The 15,707-nt window shown below is 41.6% G+C and overlaps 2 protein-coding genes across 2 annotated transcripts in view; one reads left to right on the forward strand and one right to left on the reverse strand.

Annotated features, from left to right (window-relative positions):
• CTXND1 (cortexin domain containing 1) overlaps window positions 1-15,707 on the reverse strand; it is a 413,279-nt gene that overhangs the window by 305,764 nt on the left and 91,808 nt on the right. The gene's annotated exons all lie outside the window — the stretch shown is intronic.
• Window positions 1-15,707, forward strand: part of CEMIP (cell migration inducing hyaluronidase 1) — a 79,841-nt gene that overhangs the window by 45,934 nt on the left and 18,200 nt on the right. Inside the window, exons 12-18 of the mRNA XM_087972613.1 lie at window positions 2,219-2,394; window positions 3,085-3,294; window positions 8,538-8,743; window positions 9,322-9,391; window positions 11,537-11,665; window positions 12,308-12,393; window positions 13,531-13,662. Coding sequence (XP_087828739.1) covers window positions 2,219-2,394; window positions 3,085-3,294; window positions 8,538-8,743; window positions 9,322-9,391; window positions 11,537-11,665; window positions 12,308-12,393; window positions 13,531-13,662 — 1,009 coding nt within the window. The remainder of the gene's footprint in view (window positions 1-2,218; window positions 2,395-3,084; window positions 3,295-8,537; window positions 8,744-9,321; window positions 9,392-11,536; window positions 11,666-12,307; window positions 12,394-13,530; window positions 13,663-15,707) is intronic.

Raw genomic sequence — 15,707 nt, forward strand, 5'->3', positions numbered from 1 at the left:
TTTAAGCAGTTTTAAAGAACCACCTGATTGATTTTAGTCATTCAAAACAATAACCAAGAATCCAGAAATCATCAAGTAATCCAGATAGTCCCGAGTTATATCTTCTTATTTCTTTTTCGACTTCCTGGGGTTTTTGTTGCGATATTTCAGTTAGAATGTGTCTTTTGGAAGTCTTGTTGAGATTTTGCTGTAAGTTCTTTTTTAATTCCAGGCAGTCTCCTCCCTTCCAGATCCTGCCCTTTTATTCTTCCTCTCTCCTTTCCTGTTTTCAAAAGCTTTTAATTATCCAGAAATCTTTATTATCCCTTTGAGTTTTTATTTTCAGCATTAAATGCCTATTGATGTCAAAGTGGATTTTTTTTCCAATTTCTTGCTTAAGTCTCTTAGCTGTCAGTATAGGAAAAGGAGAAAACCAAATCTTTTCCCTTTTCTCTCTCCTTTGCAGCTTAAAAATCTTCTTAGGGAACAATGATATTGTTTTTTAACAGTTTCAATTCCAGGGTACCTTATTTGTTGCTTTTGCTGTTTGACCCGGTCAACCAAAACTTTCTCTTCTTATCTTCCTCCTGCACATTCTTTTCTGGTCAAGTTCTTCTTTGTGGTGGCCATTTCTGACCACTGCTGCAACCGCCTTTGGGAAAGAGAGTAATGGCCAGCTGGGGAGGAGAGATGCGGCTCTCCTCAACCCTGTTGGCAGTCTCCCCCCTCTTCACCACCTCTACGGGGTGGCTTAGCCCCGAAACCAGCCGGCTCGGGCGCTCCAGCGCCGAGCACAGATCGAAGCCTCGCAGAGATGAGGTTTCGGTCTGTCGCTGAAGAAGCTCAAACCGGAAGTCCTTTGTGTAAAAATATTTAATAACCCATTATGGATCAATTTTCTTTTATTCTAAGGAAAGACATCAAGCTATATTAAGCCTTGAGTGATGCAGATTTTACAAGACCTGCAGAATATTGAAAAAAATCTCTCCACACTACTTCATTCCTGTTGCTTTGTATATCATGAATTACAGTACATGTTATTTGTTCTATTCTATGCAGTTCCTTTAAAGTTAATGGCTGTGGTAACAAACATAGCATCACCCTTTCTGAAGGAGAAAAACATGCCTAGGCAAACTTACCTCAAGCCACCTCTGGTTGTTTCCTTATCTTGGATCATGTCAAATCAGCAAAAACACTTTGTATAAACAAGGTCCAGTACATGAGATGTCAAGGAATCTCTTGCTACATATCCAACATTCTTGCCACAACATTCTTAGCAGGTCTGGGCAGATAGCTAAGAAAACATGTGGTACCAGAAAGCTGAGGCTAGCATAAAAAACATTGCAGCTTAAAGGTGGATGTTTTATAATTCACTTCTTTGGATCAGGTTGGTGGGTGTTTGAGCAGAGAACCGTTATCCAAAGAGAACAGCTTGCTGGAGATATTTTTGAACTTTTGGCATCATTCATTCAGAGTTTTGGGTTTTGCTGTTGTTGTTTTAATCTACCTTATTGCCTTGCAAAGTCACAAAACTCACTGGTACCGGTTGGAATGGATGTACAGTTAGTCCTTGAGTTACATCAATTCATTTGGTGGCCATTTAAAGTTACCATGGCAATGAAAAGCCAGCGACAATTTTTCAAACTTAATGACCGTGGTCACATGATCAAAATTTGGATGCTTGGCAACTGGCATGTACTTGTGACAGTTGCAATGTCCTGGGATCATGTGATCACATTAGGTGACCTTCTAAAGAGCAAAGTCAAAGGGGAAGCAACTGCATTACTAACTTAACGATTGTTGTGTTTCACTTGGCACAGCTGTGGCAAGAAAAGTTGAAAAATGGGGCCAAACTCACCTAACCACTATCTTGCTTAACAACAGATATTTTGGGCTCGATTGGGGTCATAAATCAAGGATTACCTGTATAGAGAAAGAGGCAGAATCAAATGTTTATATGGTAAAATGTGGTAAGACTCTGATAGGTCTTCACGATCTAGGCATAAATCTTGGGGGTTTTGGTGTGGGTATGGGTAATGTGTTTGGAAAATGAATTCATTGAGGACAATGGATTTGCCCATCCTTTGCCTCTTCTCGTCTTCTTCACAAGACATCCTGGCCCTTCCCACATTTTAGGGCAGGTTCCTGGCCATGCTGATTTTTTTTCTCCTGTGTACCTCCCCCATTACGTTAATCTTGTCCCTTTTGTGACACCCTGAATGTTATCCCTTTTCCCTAGGAAAAGCCAACTACCTTCACACAGGAGAGATAATTGACGGAGTTGACATGCGAGCTGAAGTCGGACTGCTCACCCGGAACATTCTAGTGAAGGGAGAGATGGAGAGGAGATGTTACAATTATAATGCCCATCTGTGCTCCTTCTTCGATTTTGATACTTTTGGTGGCCACATCAAGGTACATCTTGTAGCTCCATTGGTTCACTTGCCTGGCTGGGAAAGATGGTGAAATTGGCTGCTCTGATTAAAGAAAAGACTTTTGCTAGCTCTATTTCTAACCATTTTGGGACTTCTTGCTTGAAAGAGAAAGAAATGAAAATTTAACATTGGAATTGGATGACCAGAACTATTTATGACTGCAGAAGTTCTGTCTGCTATGGTTTACTCAAGTTCAAAGGGACATTCTATTTCATGCTTGCATCAGTAAGGTAGAAAGTTGTATGTTCTTCTTTTGTAGCTGTTTTCTCTCTCTTTTTTTGGCTGCATCCTCCAACTTTGCTTTTTCCCTATAACACGAAGTGCTGATATCACCATCTTTCTGGAATGTTTAGAAGGCTCAGATGACAACTCCCAACCTCTTCAACCCTCCTTGTAGTCCAGCACTTCTGGAGGGTGCCAGCAGTCTGAAATCTGCAATTAACTTACATTACTGCAGCCTGAGCTCAATTCTTTCCATGGCTTCCAATGGAGTTCTGGGAGGATTAAGTCCTTGCTTAGTTTTTTTTCCTTTATAAAAGAATCCTCATTATTTAAAATGACTTAATTTGGTCTGGATGCCCCTTGATGGTGTGTGCTGGCTATGTGTTTATAACCTACCTAAAGATGCAAGTTCAGCTATTTTCATTCCATATTTATCTCTGTTCTCTAGATCGGGCTTGGATTTAAATCAGTCCACATGGAAGGCGTGGAGCTGAAGCATATGGGCCAGCAGTTGCTGGGACACTACCCAATCCACTTCCACATGGCTCAAGACGTGGATGAGAAGGGAGGCTACCAGCCCCCTACCTACGTGAAAGATATGTCTATCCATCACACCTTCTCTCGTTGTGTCACCGTCCATGGTTCCAACGGTTTGTTGGTAAGATGCTGGGATTTGGTTCTTCTAAGATGAGATGGAACCATGTAGATAAAAATTGATGAGTTTTCTGTCTTACTATCCATCCACTTAAGAAATGGGAAAATAAAACTTCCCTTGAGATGATCTCAGCTGCTGCTGGTTTCATAGACCATCAGTATTGTTTTCTTGGTAACAATTCTAGAGTAATTTGACATTTCCTTTTTCCAGGATTTTTTTAATGTCCAGTTCAGCCTAAAGATTGGACATCTGTTGCAAGGTAGACTGCATCCTGCTTAATTTCTTGAGATTAGCCAAGCTAGGTCCTAAGAATTGCCACTTGCAAGGTGAGTCGAGTGCAGGTAATACTTGGATCAAGGGACGATGCTCCCTTTTGCATTCTCAAAACATATTCTAGGCTGTTATGCCAGCCAGGATGGGACCATTCCCCATTCTTCTCCTAGCTCCTCAAGAGAGGCTCCTTACTCCATGAACTTTTGTGGGAAGGGGGGTTTAATATATTTAGAATGAATGAATAGAATAGAGCTGGGAGGAACTTTGGAGGTCTTCTAGTCCAGCCCCCTGCTTAAGCAGGAGACCCCATACCATTTCAGACAAGTGGCTGTCCAGTCTCTTCTTAAAAACCTCCATTGATGAAGCACCCATGATTTCTGAAGGCAAGTTGTTCCACTGGATCATTGTTCTCACTGTTGGGAAATTTCTCCTTAATTACAGGTTGCTTCTTTCCTTGATTAGTTTCCATCCATTGCTTCTTGTCCTGTCCTCTGGGGCTTTGGAGAATAGCTTGACTCCCTCTTCTTTGCGATAGCCCCTCAAATATTGGAACACTGCTATCATGTCACCCCTAGTTCTTCTTTTTTCTAGACTAGCCAAACCCAAATCCAGAGACACTACCAGGTAAACCTGCTGACATAGAGCTGTGTTGTATTCTACATTTGGAAGCAAACTTAACCTCAAGCATTGGAGGCACCTGGTTAGGTCAGCCCTGTTGGTTAGTTGCTTGCTGTCAGTGCTTTGTAAACTAGAAGAGTTTTATTTGGAAACGCTAGAGTACTACATATTCATAGTTATTGTACTTGTTTTGAACTGTCTTGGATTGCTGATGTTTTTGTTTTGCCTCTGATAGCTGCCCCGGGGTCATCGCAGCAAGGTGGATCAGCATATCAATTGCTTACATAACATAAATTAAATACAAGTTGCAGGTGGCGTGTCTATGAGTCACAGGCACGAGCCAGCCTCAGGATGAAGGCCGCAGAATTACCTACACTGAAAATGGGAATGAGCTTAGGCAAATTCAGTTGGGTTGACTTGGAGATTAGCTCCCAAGGAATCCCCAGAGGTGCTTTTCAAAAGGCAAGTTTGATATATTTTTTTCCCCTTGAAAACCTTTTGCTTTTCATCCAAGAAGATTTGAAACATTTTTAAGGGAAAAAAACCCCAAGAAACTACCTGCTGAAAAGCACCTTTGAGGCAATGACGACTTGGAATGATTGTGACTCTCTGTAGACCCTTGCAAGGAATTGCACTTCTGTATACAAGGCTGCTCTCAAACATAAGAATTCCTCTTGTATTCGGTCAAATTATGAGTTCATCTAGCCCAGGGGTGTCAAATTTGATTTCATTGAGGGCCGCATCAGGGTTGTTTGACTTCAGGGGGGGCAGGGTGTGTATGGCCAAAGTGGGCCTGGCCAGTTTGACATCACTTGTGTTGGGGGCGCTTGTGGTGGCCCAAACACAGGCTCCCAAGCAGTGGTGGGATTCAGAAAATTTTACTACCGATTCTGTGGGTGTGGCTTGCTGGGCGTGGCATGGCTTGGTGGGCGTGGCAGGGGAATCCCCATTCCCTTCCCACTCCTGGGGGAAAGTTACTGCAAAGTCCCCCTTCCTTCCCCATCCCACTAACCTGCTTTCCAGCTCCGTTCTCCTGTGTAGGGCAACAAAAGAAGACCCAGCCAATTAGCTGGGACTTGGGAGGCAGAGAAGAGATGGGGGTGGGACCAGTCAGAGGTGGGATTTACCAGTTCTCCAAACTACTCAAAATTTCCACTAGTGGTTCTCCAGAACTGGTCAGAACCTGCTGAATACCACCTCTGCTCCCAAGCTCTGTTTTTGGCTGCGACAGTCTCCTGCAAACCTCTGGGAACACAACGTCCTTCGCTGTTTCCAGGGTGGGCTCACCTCCCCACCAGATCTAAGCACCCTGAGGGCTGGATCCAGCCCATGGCCCTTGAGTTTGACACCCCTAATCTAGCCCAATATTGTTAACACTATGGGCAGCCATGCCCAGTTTTTCCAGCCATACCTACGCATACTGGGGGCCACATTTCACAGCGATGCCAGCAAATCGCAACCCCCCTATGGTATCATAGCAGGACTGCATCAGCCTTGTAGTCCAAAGAAGGTCTTCAGAGTTTCCTTCAGCTAGCCTTTTAACTACATGGATTGTCTATGCAGTCAGCAAACACTGCTAATTGGGGCAGCTGATCTGGTGCGAAAAATATCATGCATAACTGAAACCCACCCACTCCTCACCCCCTACCCAGGAGAGGCATGTAAATCGGCCTTGGCTGCCTGCCATCTGTACCAGTTAAAATGTAAAATGATGCTCCGGTTGCAATTGAGGTTTTGAAGTGCCTCTGTGTTTCTGCTCTCCTCATTACCTTCCTAAAGAGTGTGGCTGAAAGGCACCCTGGCGAAAGCTGCCGTCTTCACCTTCTGGCCCTGAGTTATGGGGAGCGATATTGATATTTATGACTGCAGGAGCTGGACGTTCAGCCAGAAAACATCGATATGCTCTATATATGTAGTGGAAACGGTTCCCCGGGTGTAAAATTTAATGAAGCCTGGCAAAGAGCCTGCCAAAGGGAAGAGGTTCCAGATGCATTTTCGAGGCTGACCAACTGTGGCCGTTAGTGCATCTGGCAGTGGGTATTTCCATTTTTAATTCATGGCTCTGGCTTTAATGGGAGAAAAGGCCAATCCCTCCCCATTCCTTTGGCTGATTTTTAGGCATTGCTCATTTATAAATCCTCTGACTTAAAGCCATGTCTTCTTTCGGGCACATGATGCTCAAAGGGTTGAAGGAAGGGGGGAGCAAGTGGGGAGAGGATTAGAAGAGAATTAAAGCCAGTATCCTGATCCAGTTTATAGCTATTATAATCTACTGCATGATACCTTATACTGGTGGAAGGAAAAGCCTCTTCTACGTACTTGCTTTCATCCATTGCAAGAATGAGGGAGAAGGAATCATTTCATTGAAATTGAAGTTTTGTGCCTGTGAAAGCAAGAGACAATAGCAATAGCACTTATTGTAGACTCACACACTGCTTCACAGTGCTTTACAGCCCTCTCTAAGTGGTTTACAGAGTCAGCATATTTCCCCAACAATCTGGGCCCTCATTTTACCAACCTCGGAAAGATGAGTCAACCTTGAGCCGATCAGGAATCAAACTCCTGGCAGTGAGTCAAACTCCTGGCAGAGTTAGCCTGCAATACTGCATTCTAACCACTGTCCCACTCTAGCTCTTATATTCTCAGGGATCTGGGTGAAAAGAGAACTATTAAGCCAATTGAGGTGTAGAGTATGCTTCAAATCCAGCAAAAAGGGTGAGGAAAAGTATTGCAAAGTTTCAGTTCCTTTGTAACTGAAAGGAATTGGATTCAACAACAATTCAACAACTGTGGAGATTTGTTGAAAGTTTCAAGATTAATGCAGTAGGTCCCCCTGCTTTTTTTTTTAAATAAAAACATCCACAATGAAGTTTTGAGGGAGGCAGTTTGGTCTAGTGGTTAAGACATCAGGCTAAAAACCAGGAGGCTATGAATTCTAATCCTACCTTAGGGATGAAAGCTGGCTGAGGGACTTTGGACCAGTCACTCTCTGTCAGACCAACCCACCTCGTTATTGTTGAAGGGGGAAATAGGAGAAGGAAGCTGTGTTGGGTAGGTTGACCGCCTTGAGTTAGTTGTAAAAATAAAAAGGCGGGATATAAATAAATGCTCAGTGTATATACACAAGACATTATATATTGGGACTGTGTGCTGTCTCTGTAATTTTCCTTCCCAGAAGGATTATTTATTACTTACATATCTATGTGGCAAGAAAGGAAATTAATAAATGTCAGCAAGGGGAATCTGCAAATAGCTGAAGCCATATAGCATAACAGTGAAAACAAAATACAAGTCCAGCACAATATGTACCTAATCTTGGAACATCTGTAGCATACGACAAGAGAACTGCCAAAATATAAATACAGAAAGAGGACAGTATGTTTGGGGCAGGGTTTTCTGCATGCCTCTAAAAATAACAAGCCAAGCAGATGTGTTAAGCCTCTATTAAATTTAATGCCTTTGTTTTAACTTCCATACAAATCCACAAAGCCCCAAAGGATGAGTATGTTAGCTATATTACCAGAAAGCTGGTCCTTGGGAGCTTTTTTTTTTTTAATATAGAAATATGGCCATCATCACTGCAACAAGGTTGTCCAACTCTTGCATATTGCAAGGGGTTTTTTATCATTATTTATTTATAACAAATAGATTATATACCACTTCACAGCCCTCTCTAAGTGGTTTACATAGTCAGAATATTGCCCCCAACAATCTGGGTCCTCATTTTACTGACCTCAGAAGGATGGAAGACTGAGTCAACCTTGAGGATTGAACTGCTGGCAGTTTGCAGAATTAGCCTGCAATACTGCATTCTAACCACTGCGCCACCATAGCTCTTCCTGAAGAGATATTATCAATAAGTCGACAAAGAAAAATGTATGTATATTTCCATACATACAGAGTATAAATCTTCAAGCTTAGTGTTTCCACTGTATTATTATTTATAAATACTAAAAATAAGTTAAAAGAGAGAGGAAAAACCACAGACATTAAATTCCTAACTTTCTGCTTCTTCTTTGAACCCTGATCTTCAATCTACAGTATTAACATAAACTTTAGAGACCATACATTTTTATAATTGCCTTGCTGTATGATATATGAGAACCATTCTTGCTTCAATCTAGTTAAACTTCTGTTTTGTATATGTACTGTGAGTTTTGTCATTGCTGTGTATTCTCCAAGTGTAAGTTCCAAATCAGATATCCTGGTACTGTGTCTTGTTTTTTTTCAATGTTGTGCAAAGCAAGATCTTTTTGGAACAGCTATTATGAGAAAGCTCTTCCTTCTTCTATTTGTTGAGAGGAGGAATCCTGGGCTCAGATCCATCCATCTTCTTGCTGTTTTTGTCCACTCAGATCAAGGATGTGGTTGGGTATGACTCGTTGGGTCATTGCTTCTTCACTGAAGATGGACCTGAAGTACGTAATACCTTTGATCACTGCCTCGGACTTGTGGTGAAACCAGGTACTTTGCTACCATCAGACCGGGACACAAGAATGTGCAAGACCATTACTGAAGATGCTTATCCAGGATATGTCCCAAAACCTAGACAGGATTGCAAGTGAGTAAGGAAACATTTCCTTTTTAAAATGATCTCTGGCTTACAGAATGTTGCATGGCTCGCTGAACATACAAGGAGAAATCATAACCAAATGAAATGTCCGTTGTTTTGCTTGCATGAAATAGCCACCTGAACATTGGGTTCCAAAAAGATATTTTCTACGAGGAACATCAAAATGTTCCTATGACCAAATCAAAAACATTTAAATTCTTTTGCTCTCCAGTGGTAGAAGAGAAGTGCATACCTATAAGTGCATCATTCCTATTAAAGATGCCTGGAAAACAAAAGGCCTAGCTATTATTTCAGACAAAGATTTAACTTTTCATACATGTTTTCCATACTCTTTTTTGAGATGGCATCACACATGCATGATTTCTGGGCATTGATTGAACTGGATAAAGTTCCATGTATACATCATACAGCCCACTGGGATCAAGAAAAATAGTCCTTCTACTCATTCTGGATCATTTCCCACAGAAACTACTTGGGTTTTATTTTATTTATTAAATTTATATGCTGCCCATCTCACTGTCAAGCAGCTGTTGTGCTTTCTCATACATGGTTATCTTATCCAACAGTGCTGTATCAACTTTCTGGATGGCAAACCCACACAACAACCTCATAAACTGCGCTGCTGCAGGATCTGAAGTGAGTATGATGATTTTCACTCTCGGGCCAACAGTTTTCCGATGGGAACAAAAATGGCCTTGCCATTTGGGCATGCTTAGTGGGATGCAATTCTTTAATCCAACCTGGATTGGGAACAAACCCTTACTAACCCATCAGCCAGTCTGGAAATCATTTTGTGTAAAATAACCCTCTTGTTTCCTAAGTAACTGCAAGAGACCAGCTTATTCTTAAATTAAAATTGATCGCACTCTAAACACATACAAAAAGGATTATTTTTAGGGTGTGGAAGAATTACAATATAGTTCCTGAAAACCATTCTGCAAAGATGCGTCTGTCTGTGCACATCATTTTTTTGCAGCAAATTTTCCAGCTGAGAGTCCAGAGCAGTGATCTATGCATAATTGTAACTAAGAGCTTCCACAAAGCAGCTGATCTTATTGAATCTTTGTTTGAGATTGAAGGATTCAAGAGAGAGTGGGAGAGTAACAGGCTTCAAAGGAGCTCCTTTAATGTTATTTGGACATAACTCTTGTTGCTATTAGAGGACTTGTGTAGGAGAAGCAAGCCTGAAACTGCAATTCACTAAGTAGCTGGTGGGAATTCTCATGCACAATAATGCCAAAGAGAGAATAATGTACAGAAAGAGGGCGAAATGTCCTGCTCTTGGATAGAAAGGAAGCAGGTGCAGAATTGTATATCACACAGAACTGTGGTCTTTGATCTCCTGGGAAGCTTTAATGACTTATACCATGCATACTGTCAGGCACGAACAACTAGAACAACACATGCATTCAAAGAACATACTTTACAGGAATCTCTTCAGTCTCATTGTCTGTTCCTGGGAACAAATAGATAAAGCTCCAAGGAACTTAGGAAGGATTGGCCCTGGTAATTTTGTGGTTGTGCAGTGACTCCAGGCTAGCCCCACGCTTGATCCCTCCTCCCTGCCAAGCTGGGTGCCTTCCAAAGAAAGGAGGTGACCTTGATAGAAATAATTCACTGCTAACTGCAAGTTAACATGCTCCTGTCTGTGATCTTAATTACGTGATTAGTCCTCTCCAGCCACTTGAATGACTGCCTGAAATTGACAAAAAAAATTGACAAAAAAAATCCGTTACATGATGAAGACTTTTTGCTTCTTAATAGGGATTGAAAAACCAATATTTCTGATGCTGGGGAAAAAAGTAACTTGCTATACATTTATGGCCAAGTACATTTTTAGGTTTTGCTGTTTTTCTTTCTATTTTTTTTGTCGCAGATGCCAAGAAAGTTAAACAGTTAGTATGTCCTCCTTTTCCTTTCCAATTCTGTGTCCTTCTTTGTCTACCCAGCTTCCAAGCCTAAGGGAGGATTAGAGCATAGCTCTTCCCACTCCTACTTCAAACTGGCTGTCACTTATGGTCTCTTTCTATCTAATTTTTTTTAACTTTTTAATCTTTTAATGTAGATGTAACTGTAAGCTGCCCAGAATTACCCTATGGTAAGATGGGTGGCCAATAGATTTTCTAAGTAAGTAAGTAAGTAAGTAAGTAAGTAAGTGTTGTGGCCCCGATTCCCGAGCCTATGCTGTCAGAGGAAGAGGACCTGAAAGATGAGGAGGAGGAACTAGGAATGTCTTCCTCCCCAGGACCTTCCTCTCTGGCAATGCCTTCCTCCCCAGGACCTTCCTCCCTGATAACGCCTCAGGTTCCATCAGACAACCGAGAGGAACAGCCTGAGATTAATCAGGAGGAAGGCATATCGGAGCAGCCCCTGACAGGGAGTAAAGAGGAAGAGTGTTGGCTTGATCCTAAGCAGCGTCGTAGGGAGAAACGTGAGCAGCAACGTAGGAGGCGTGGGAGGGTCAGAGATTGAGCTGAGTCATTGAGCCACACCCCACAGGGGATAAAAGTAGGTGTGTTTTCTCCTGAAACTTTGTATGGGACAAAGTTTAACCTTACTTCAGATTTTCTTCGTGAATGACTATTTTTGTGTACTGCCTTGTGATTTTCTGTGAGTAAAACTTTATCAGTTTGGACTTGGCAGGCAGGGCATGTGGGAATGCCAAGAATATTATCAGTTCCAAAGAATTAACTCTGTGAAGTCCGAGCCAGTTTGCCTGCCTGTGTTGGTGTGAGTTTGTACTCTTTCTACTTTGTCTGAAACTGTTGTTTTCCTTTGCAGGAAACAGGATTTTGGTTTGTGTTACATCACGTACCGACAGGGCTCTCTGTCGGAATGTACCCACCTGGCTATTCGGAGCACATTCCAATGGGCTCGTTTTATAACAATCGGGCCCACTCCAACTACAGAGTAAGTCCACCTGCTGTGAAAACAGACAAAACCCAAATTTCTTGTGGTTTAATGATCTCTTCCTCTTCTAATTTCTGAAGCAGAGATCTGTTATTGGTCACTGTTCATATTCCCCTGAAATCAATGGCAAACTTTCCTGTTATCAAAGAAGAAAATATGCAGACTCTGTTTTGTTACCTTTTGAGAGAGGGGAGAAGGGGGGAGAGAAAAGGAAGGAAGGAAGGAAAGAAAGAAGGAAAGAAAGAAAAAGAGAGAAAGAAAGAAAGAAAGGAAAGGAAGGAAGGAAGGAAGGAAGGAAGGAAGGAAGGAAGGAAGGAAGAAAGAAAGAAAGAAAGAAAGAAAGAAAGAAAGAAAGAAAGAAAGAAAGAAAGAAAGAAAGAAAGAAAGAAAGAAAGAAAGAAAGAAAGACTTCTTGGAGTCATGAATTTGAGATGGGTGGGTGGAGGCATGGAATGGAATCTCCAAATTATGAACCTAAAAGGAAGTGCGATCCATTTTGTACCAGATAAGGCATCAAATTCCTTTGCTGGGGTTGATGTTATAGAACCCCCCCCCCCCATAAAAATATATGCTTTCCCCACCCTCTAAGAATCGTTCCATGTAGATATTGCTTACCCAAACACCTTTCCTCTGTCTCCCCAGGCTGGAATGATAATTGATAACGGAGTTAAAACAACACCAGCATCAGCTAAAGACAAAAGGCCAATCCTGACTCTGATTTCTGGAAGGTAAAATGATTTTGGTGGCCTTGGATTTGGAATCACAGTTGTTGTTCTTATCCATGGGAAATTTTGCATGGATTTGGGCTGTTTTCAGGCAAAGGGAATCTGACCTGCCAAGCCACAAAACTTTATTATCTGGGAACACCTTTCCTACTCCAAATCTTTGTCTTAAGTTTCCATATAAGTTTATAATCATCTTCCAGAGTGCTGATTTCCTTTTTTTTTTCCTAATGCATCTCCTGATCCTTGAAGTTTTCTAATTAGAACTACAAGCTTCACTTGGATGCAGGAATTTGTGAGGGGATAATATCAAAACAGCTGACCTCAAGGTATTGCCAAAAGGGCATTAAGAGTTGTTAACCTAATTTTGCGAAGCTTCTTCTCAGATAACATTGAACTGCAAACCAGAGCATACAAAACCTTCACCAGGCCAATTCTCGAATACAGCTCATCTGCCTGGAATCCACACTGTATAATGGACATGAATACAATTGACCGAGTCCAGAAGTATTTCATGAGAAGAGTCCTCCACTCCTTTGCTTGCAATAGAATACTTTATGTCACCAGGCTTGAAATTTTGGACCTGGACAACTTCGAACTACACCGGACGGTCTAACCTAAGCTTAGTACACAAAATTATCTGCTACAACATCCTACCTGTCAATGACTACTTCAGCTTCAACCACAATAACACATGGGCAAACAATAGATACAAACTCAAAGTAAACCACTCCAAACTCGATTGCACAAAATACGACTTCAGCAACAGAGTGGTCAATGCCTGGAACTCACTACCCAGCAGTTGTTACATCCTCAAACCCCCAAAACCCCCTTAACCTTAAACTGTCTACTGTGGACCTCACTCCATTCCTAAGAGGTCTGTAAGGTCTGGTGCATAAGAGCACCAGCGTGCCCACCATCCCTGTCCTACTGTTCCCATTTATCCATACTCATTTATTATGTATATACTTATACCTGTTTATACTGATATGTTTATATGTTATGTTCATACTTATACTTGTTTTCTCATACATGCTTGAGAAACTAAATAATAAATAAATAAATAAATAAATAAATAAATAAATAAATAAATGTGTTTCCTGGGGTGGCTGATCCCCATTTTTTGGCCTCTTGTAATTCCAGATACAGCCCACACCAGGATGCTGACCCTTTGAAGCCCAGGGAGCCAGCACGAATTCACCGTTTCATCGCTTACAAGAACCAGGACCATGGAGCTTGGTTGAGAGGAGGAGATGTGTGGTTGGATAACTGCCAGTGAGTCTTACCTCTCTTCATTCCCATTTTTGCAGAAGCTGGGCTGGGCTAAGTCTCTTTTTCCAAAGAGTTTCATCTGGCTGAGATTTAGGTGGAAATGAAAATCAGCAAGGCAGTAGGCCTCTTGTTTTTGCCAATACAACCCCAGCTTGTGTGTGAAGCCTGTGTCAGTGCACCGTGGGTGTTTTGTTATGCACGTCAGTATGCATGCATCCTTTTACAATATGCCACAGCAAAAGAATTTTAAACAAACTCTTCTTCCTCGAAAGTCAAATATAAGCATCTGGTCTGGTGCTTTTATTTAATGTGGTCGCACATGCTTGCTAAGGATTCCAGTGCCAGGGGAGTAGACCTAAGACAGCCTTCTTTGGAGAGAGGTTGCATAAACAATGCTCAGAATAAAACTCTCGTACAGATGGAAGACCATTTCCTTATTTTGCTTTCCGAGAATGCTGGATGAACCAATTACATGTTTATTTTTAACATTTTATTTACAATTTTTATAGCCTGCCCCAATCCACAAGGACTCTGGGAAGGGTCCAGCAAAATCAGAGGTCAGGTTTTGAAGATTTTAATTCTCCAGCTCTAGTCCTTTAAGCAATCCTCGCTCCAGAGTTGTCTATGGGAAAGAGGGCTGGTTAAAAAAAAGATATTCAAGATGCGGGCCACAGCTATGAAATTGAAGCCCCACCCTTGTTTACTTCCATGAACAAGGGGGCAGGTTCGGTTTCCTGACTGTGGTAGCCATGATCTTATTTATTTATTTATTTATTTATTTGTTTGTTTGTTTGTTTGTTTTTGTCAATTGCTTACAAGATAATAGGTATAAGTAAAAACATAGTTATGAATACATGGATACATATAAGAAAAAATAAATAAAAGAAACAATAGGACAGGGACGGTAGGCACGGTGTGCTTATGCACGCCCCCTACAGACCAGTTAGGAAATGATTAGATGACTTTCCTTGAACCCTCTGCAGACACCTTTGCAATCATATTACTTCAAGATGCAACAGTGTCTCCTGCCTTGGGCAAGGGGTTGGACTAGAAGGCCTCCAAGATCCCTTCAAGCCCTTGATTCTATGACCCCTGCTTTGTGTTATTTCACTTTTAATGCAGCTCCACTCAAAGCTGACTCTCCAAGATTTCATGTCTTAGTGAGATTCCACTTGACCTGGAGTCACCCCAAATTTCCAGGTTGCTACTGGCGTGTTCAAAAAGCCAAGGAGTGCAAGCAACTCTGGTGTGCTTATTTGACACCGGAAATTGCCCTCCTATTCAACAAACAATGGCTATGCTGACTCCATCCATTCCACCAGGTGCTTGTGGTTACTGTGGCAAATTGGTCGCTTAACCTCCCTTCCCCAGCCTAACATCTTCCAAATGTGTTACATCTGCAGTGGTTTGAAGTCCCAACCCTCAGAGCTACCGGTTGCACAAAGTCCTAACACACCTGGATCGGATCCTGTTGCAGAAATCTGAGCTTGGCAACACAACTCTGCAAAACACATGACTTGTTGTTTTGCCTCTGAGCTGCAGTCTGCTTGTGTCTTGAGAACCAACTCTGCATATTTCCTTCTTCTGGTCTCAGGGCAGCCTGTATTACTTTAAAACAAAACAGTCTCGTGTTTTTGAAAACTATGGATTTTTTTAAAAAAAATATTTTTACATAAGCCTGCACACAGCCAAGTATTATGTTAAATAAGCAAGGATTAACATGAAAACTGTTCAGTAGCATTTCTTGGGGTAATCAGTAATTATCCAACAATCTACAAAATCCAAAGTTAGTTTTAACAGCCTTTGCCAAAAGAGAAATGTAAGGAAAGTACTTGAGGCTGGTAATTTAAAATACCGGTAGTCCTCGACTTACAACAATTCCTTACAACAATTCAAACTTACAACAATTCAAAGTTACAATGGCACTGAAAAAAGTGACTTATGACCTCTTCACACTTACAACCATAGCAGCATTCCCCTGGTCACAAAATTCAGATGTTTGGCAACTGACTCATACTTATGACAGTTGCAGTATCCTGGGATCAAGT

The sequence above is a fragment of the Notechis scutatus genome, chromosome 11, assembly GCF_049901735.1.
Source record: "Notechis scutatus isolate UNSWTSFEM ecotype Mainland chromosome 11, rNotScu1.2, whole genome shotgun sequence".
NCBI classification, from domain to species: domain Eukaryota; kingdom Metazoa; phylum Chordata; class Lepidosauria; order Squamata; family Elapidae; genus Notechis; species Notechis scutatus.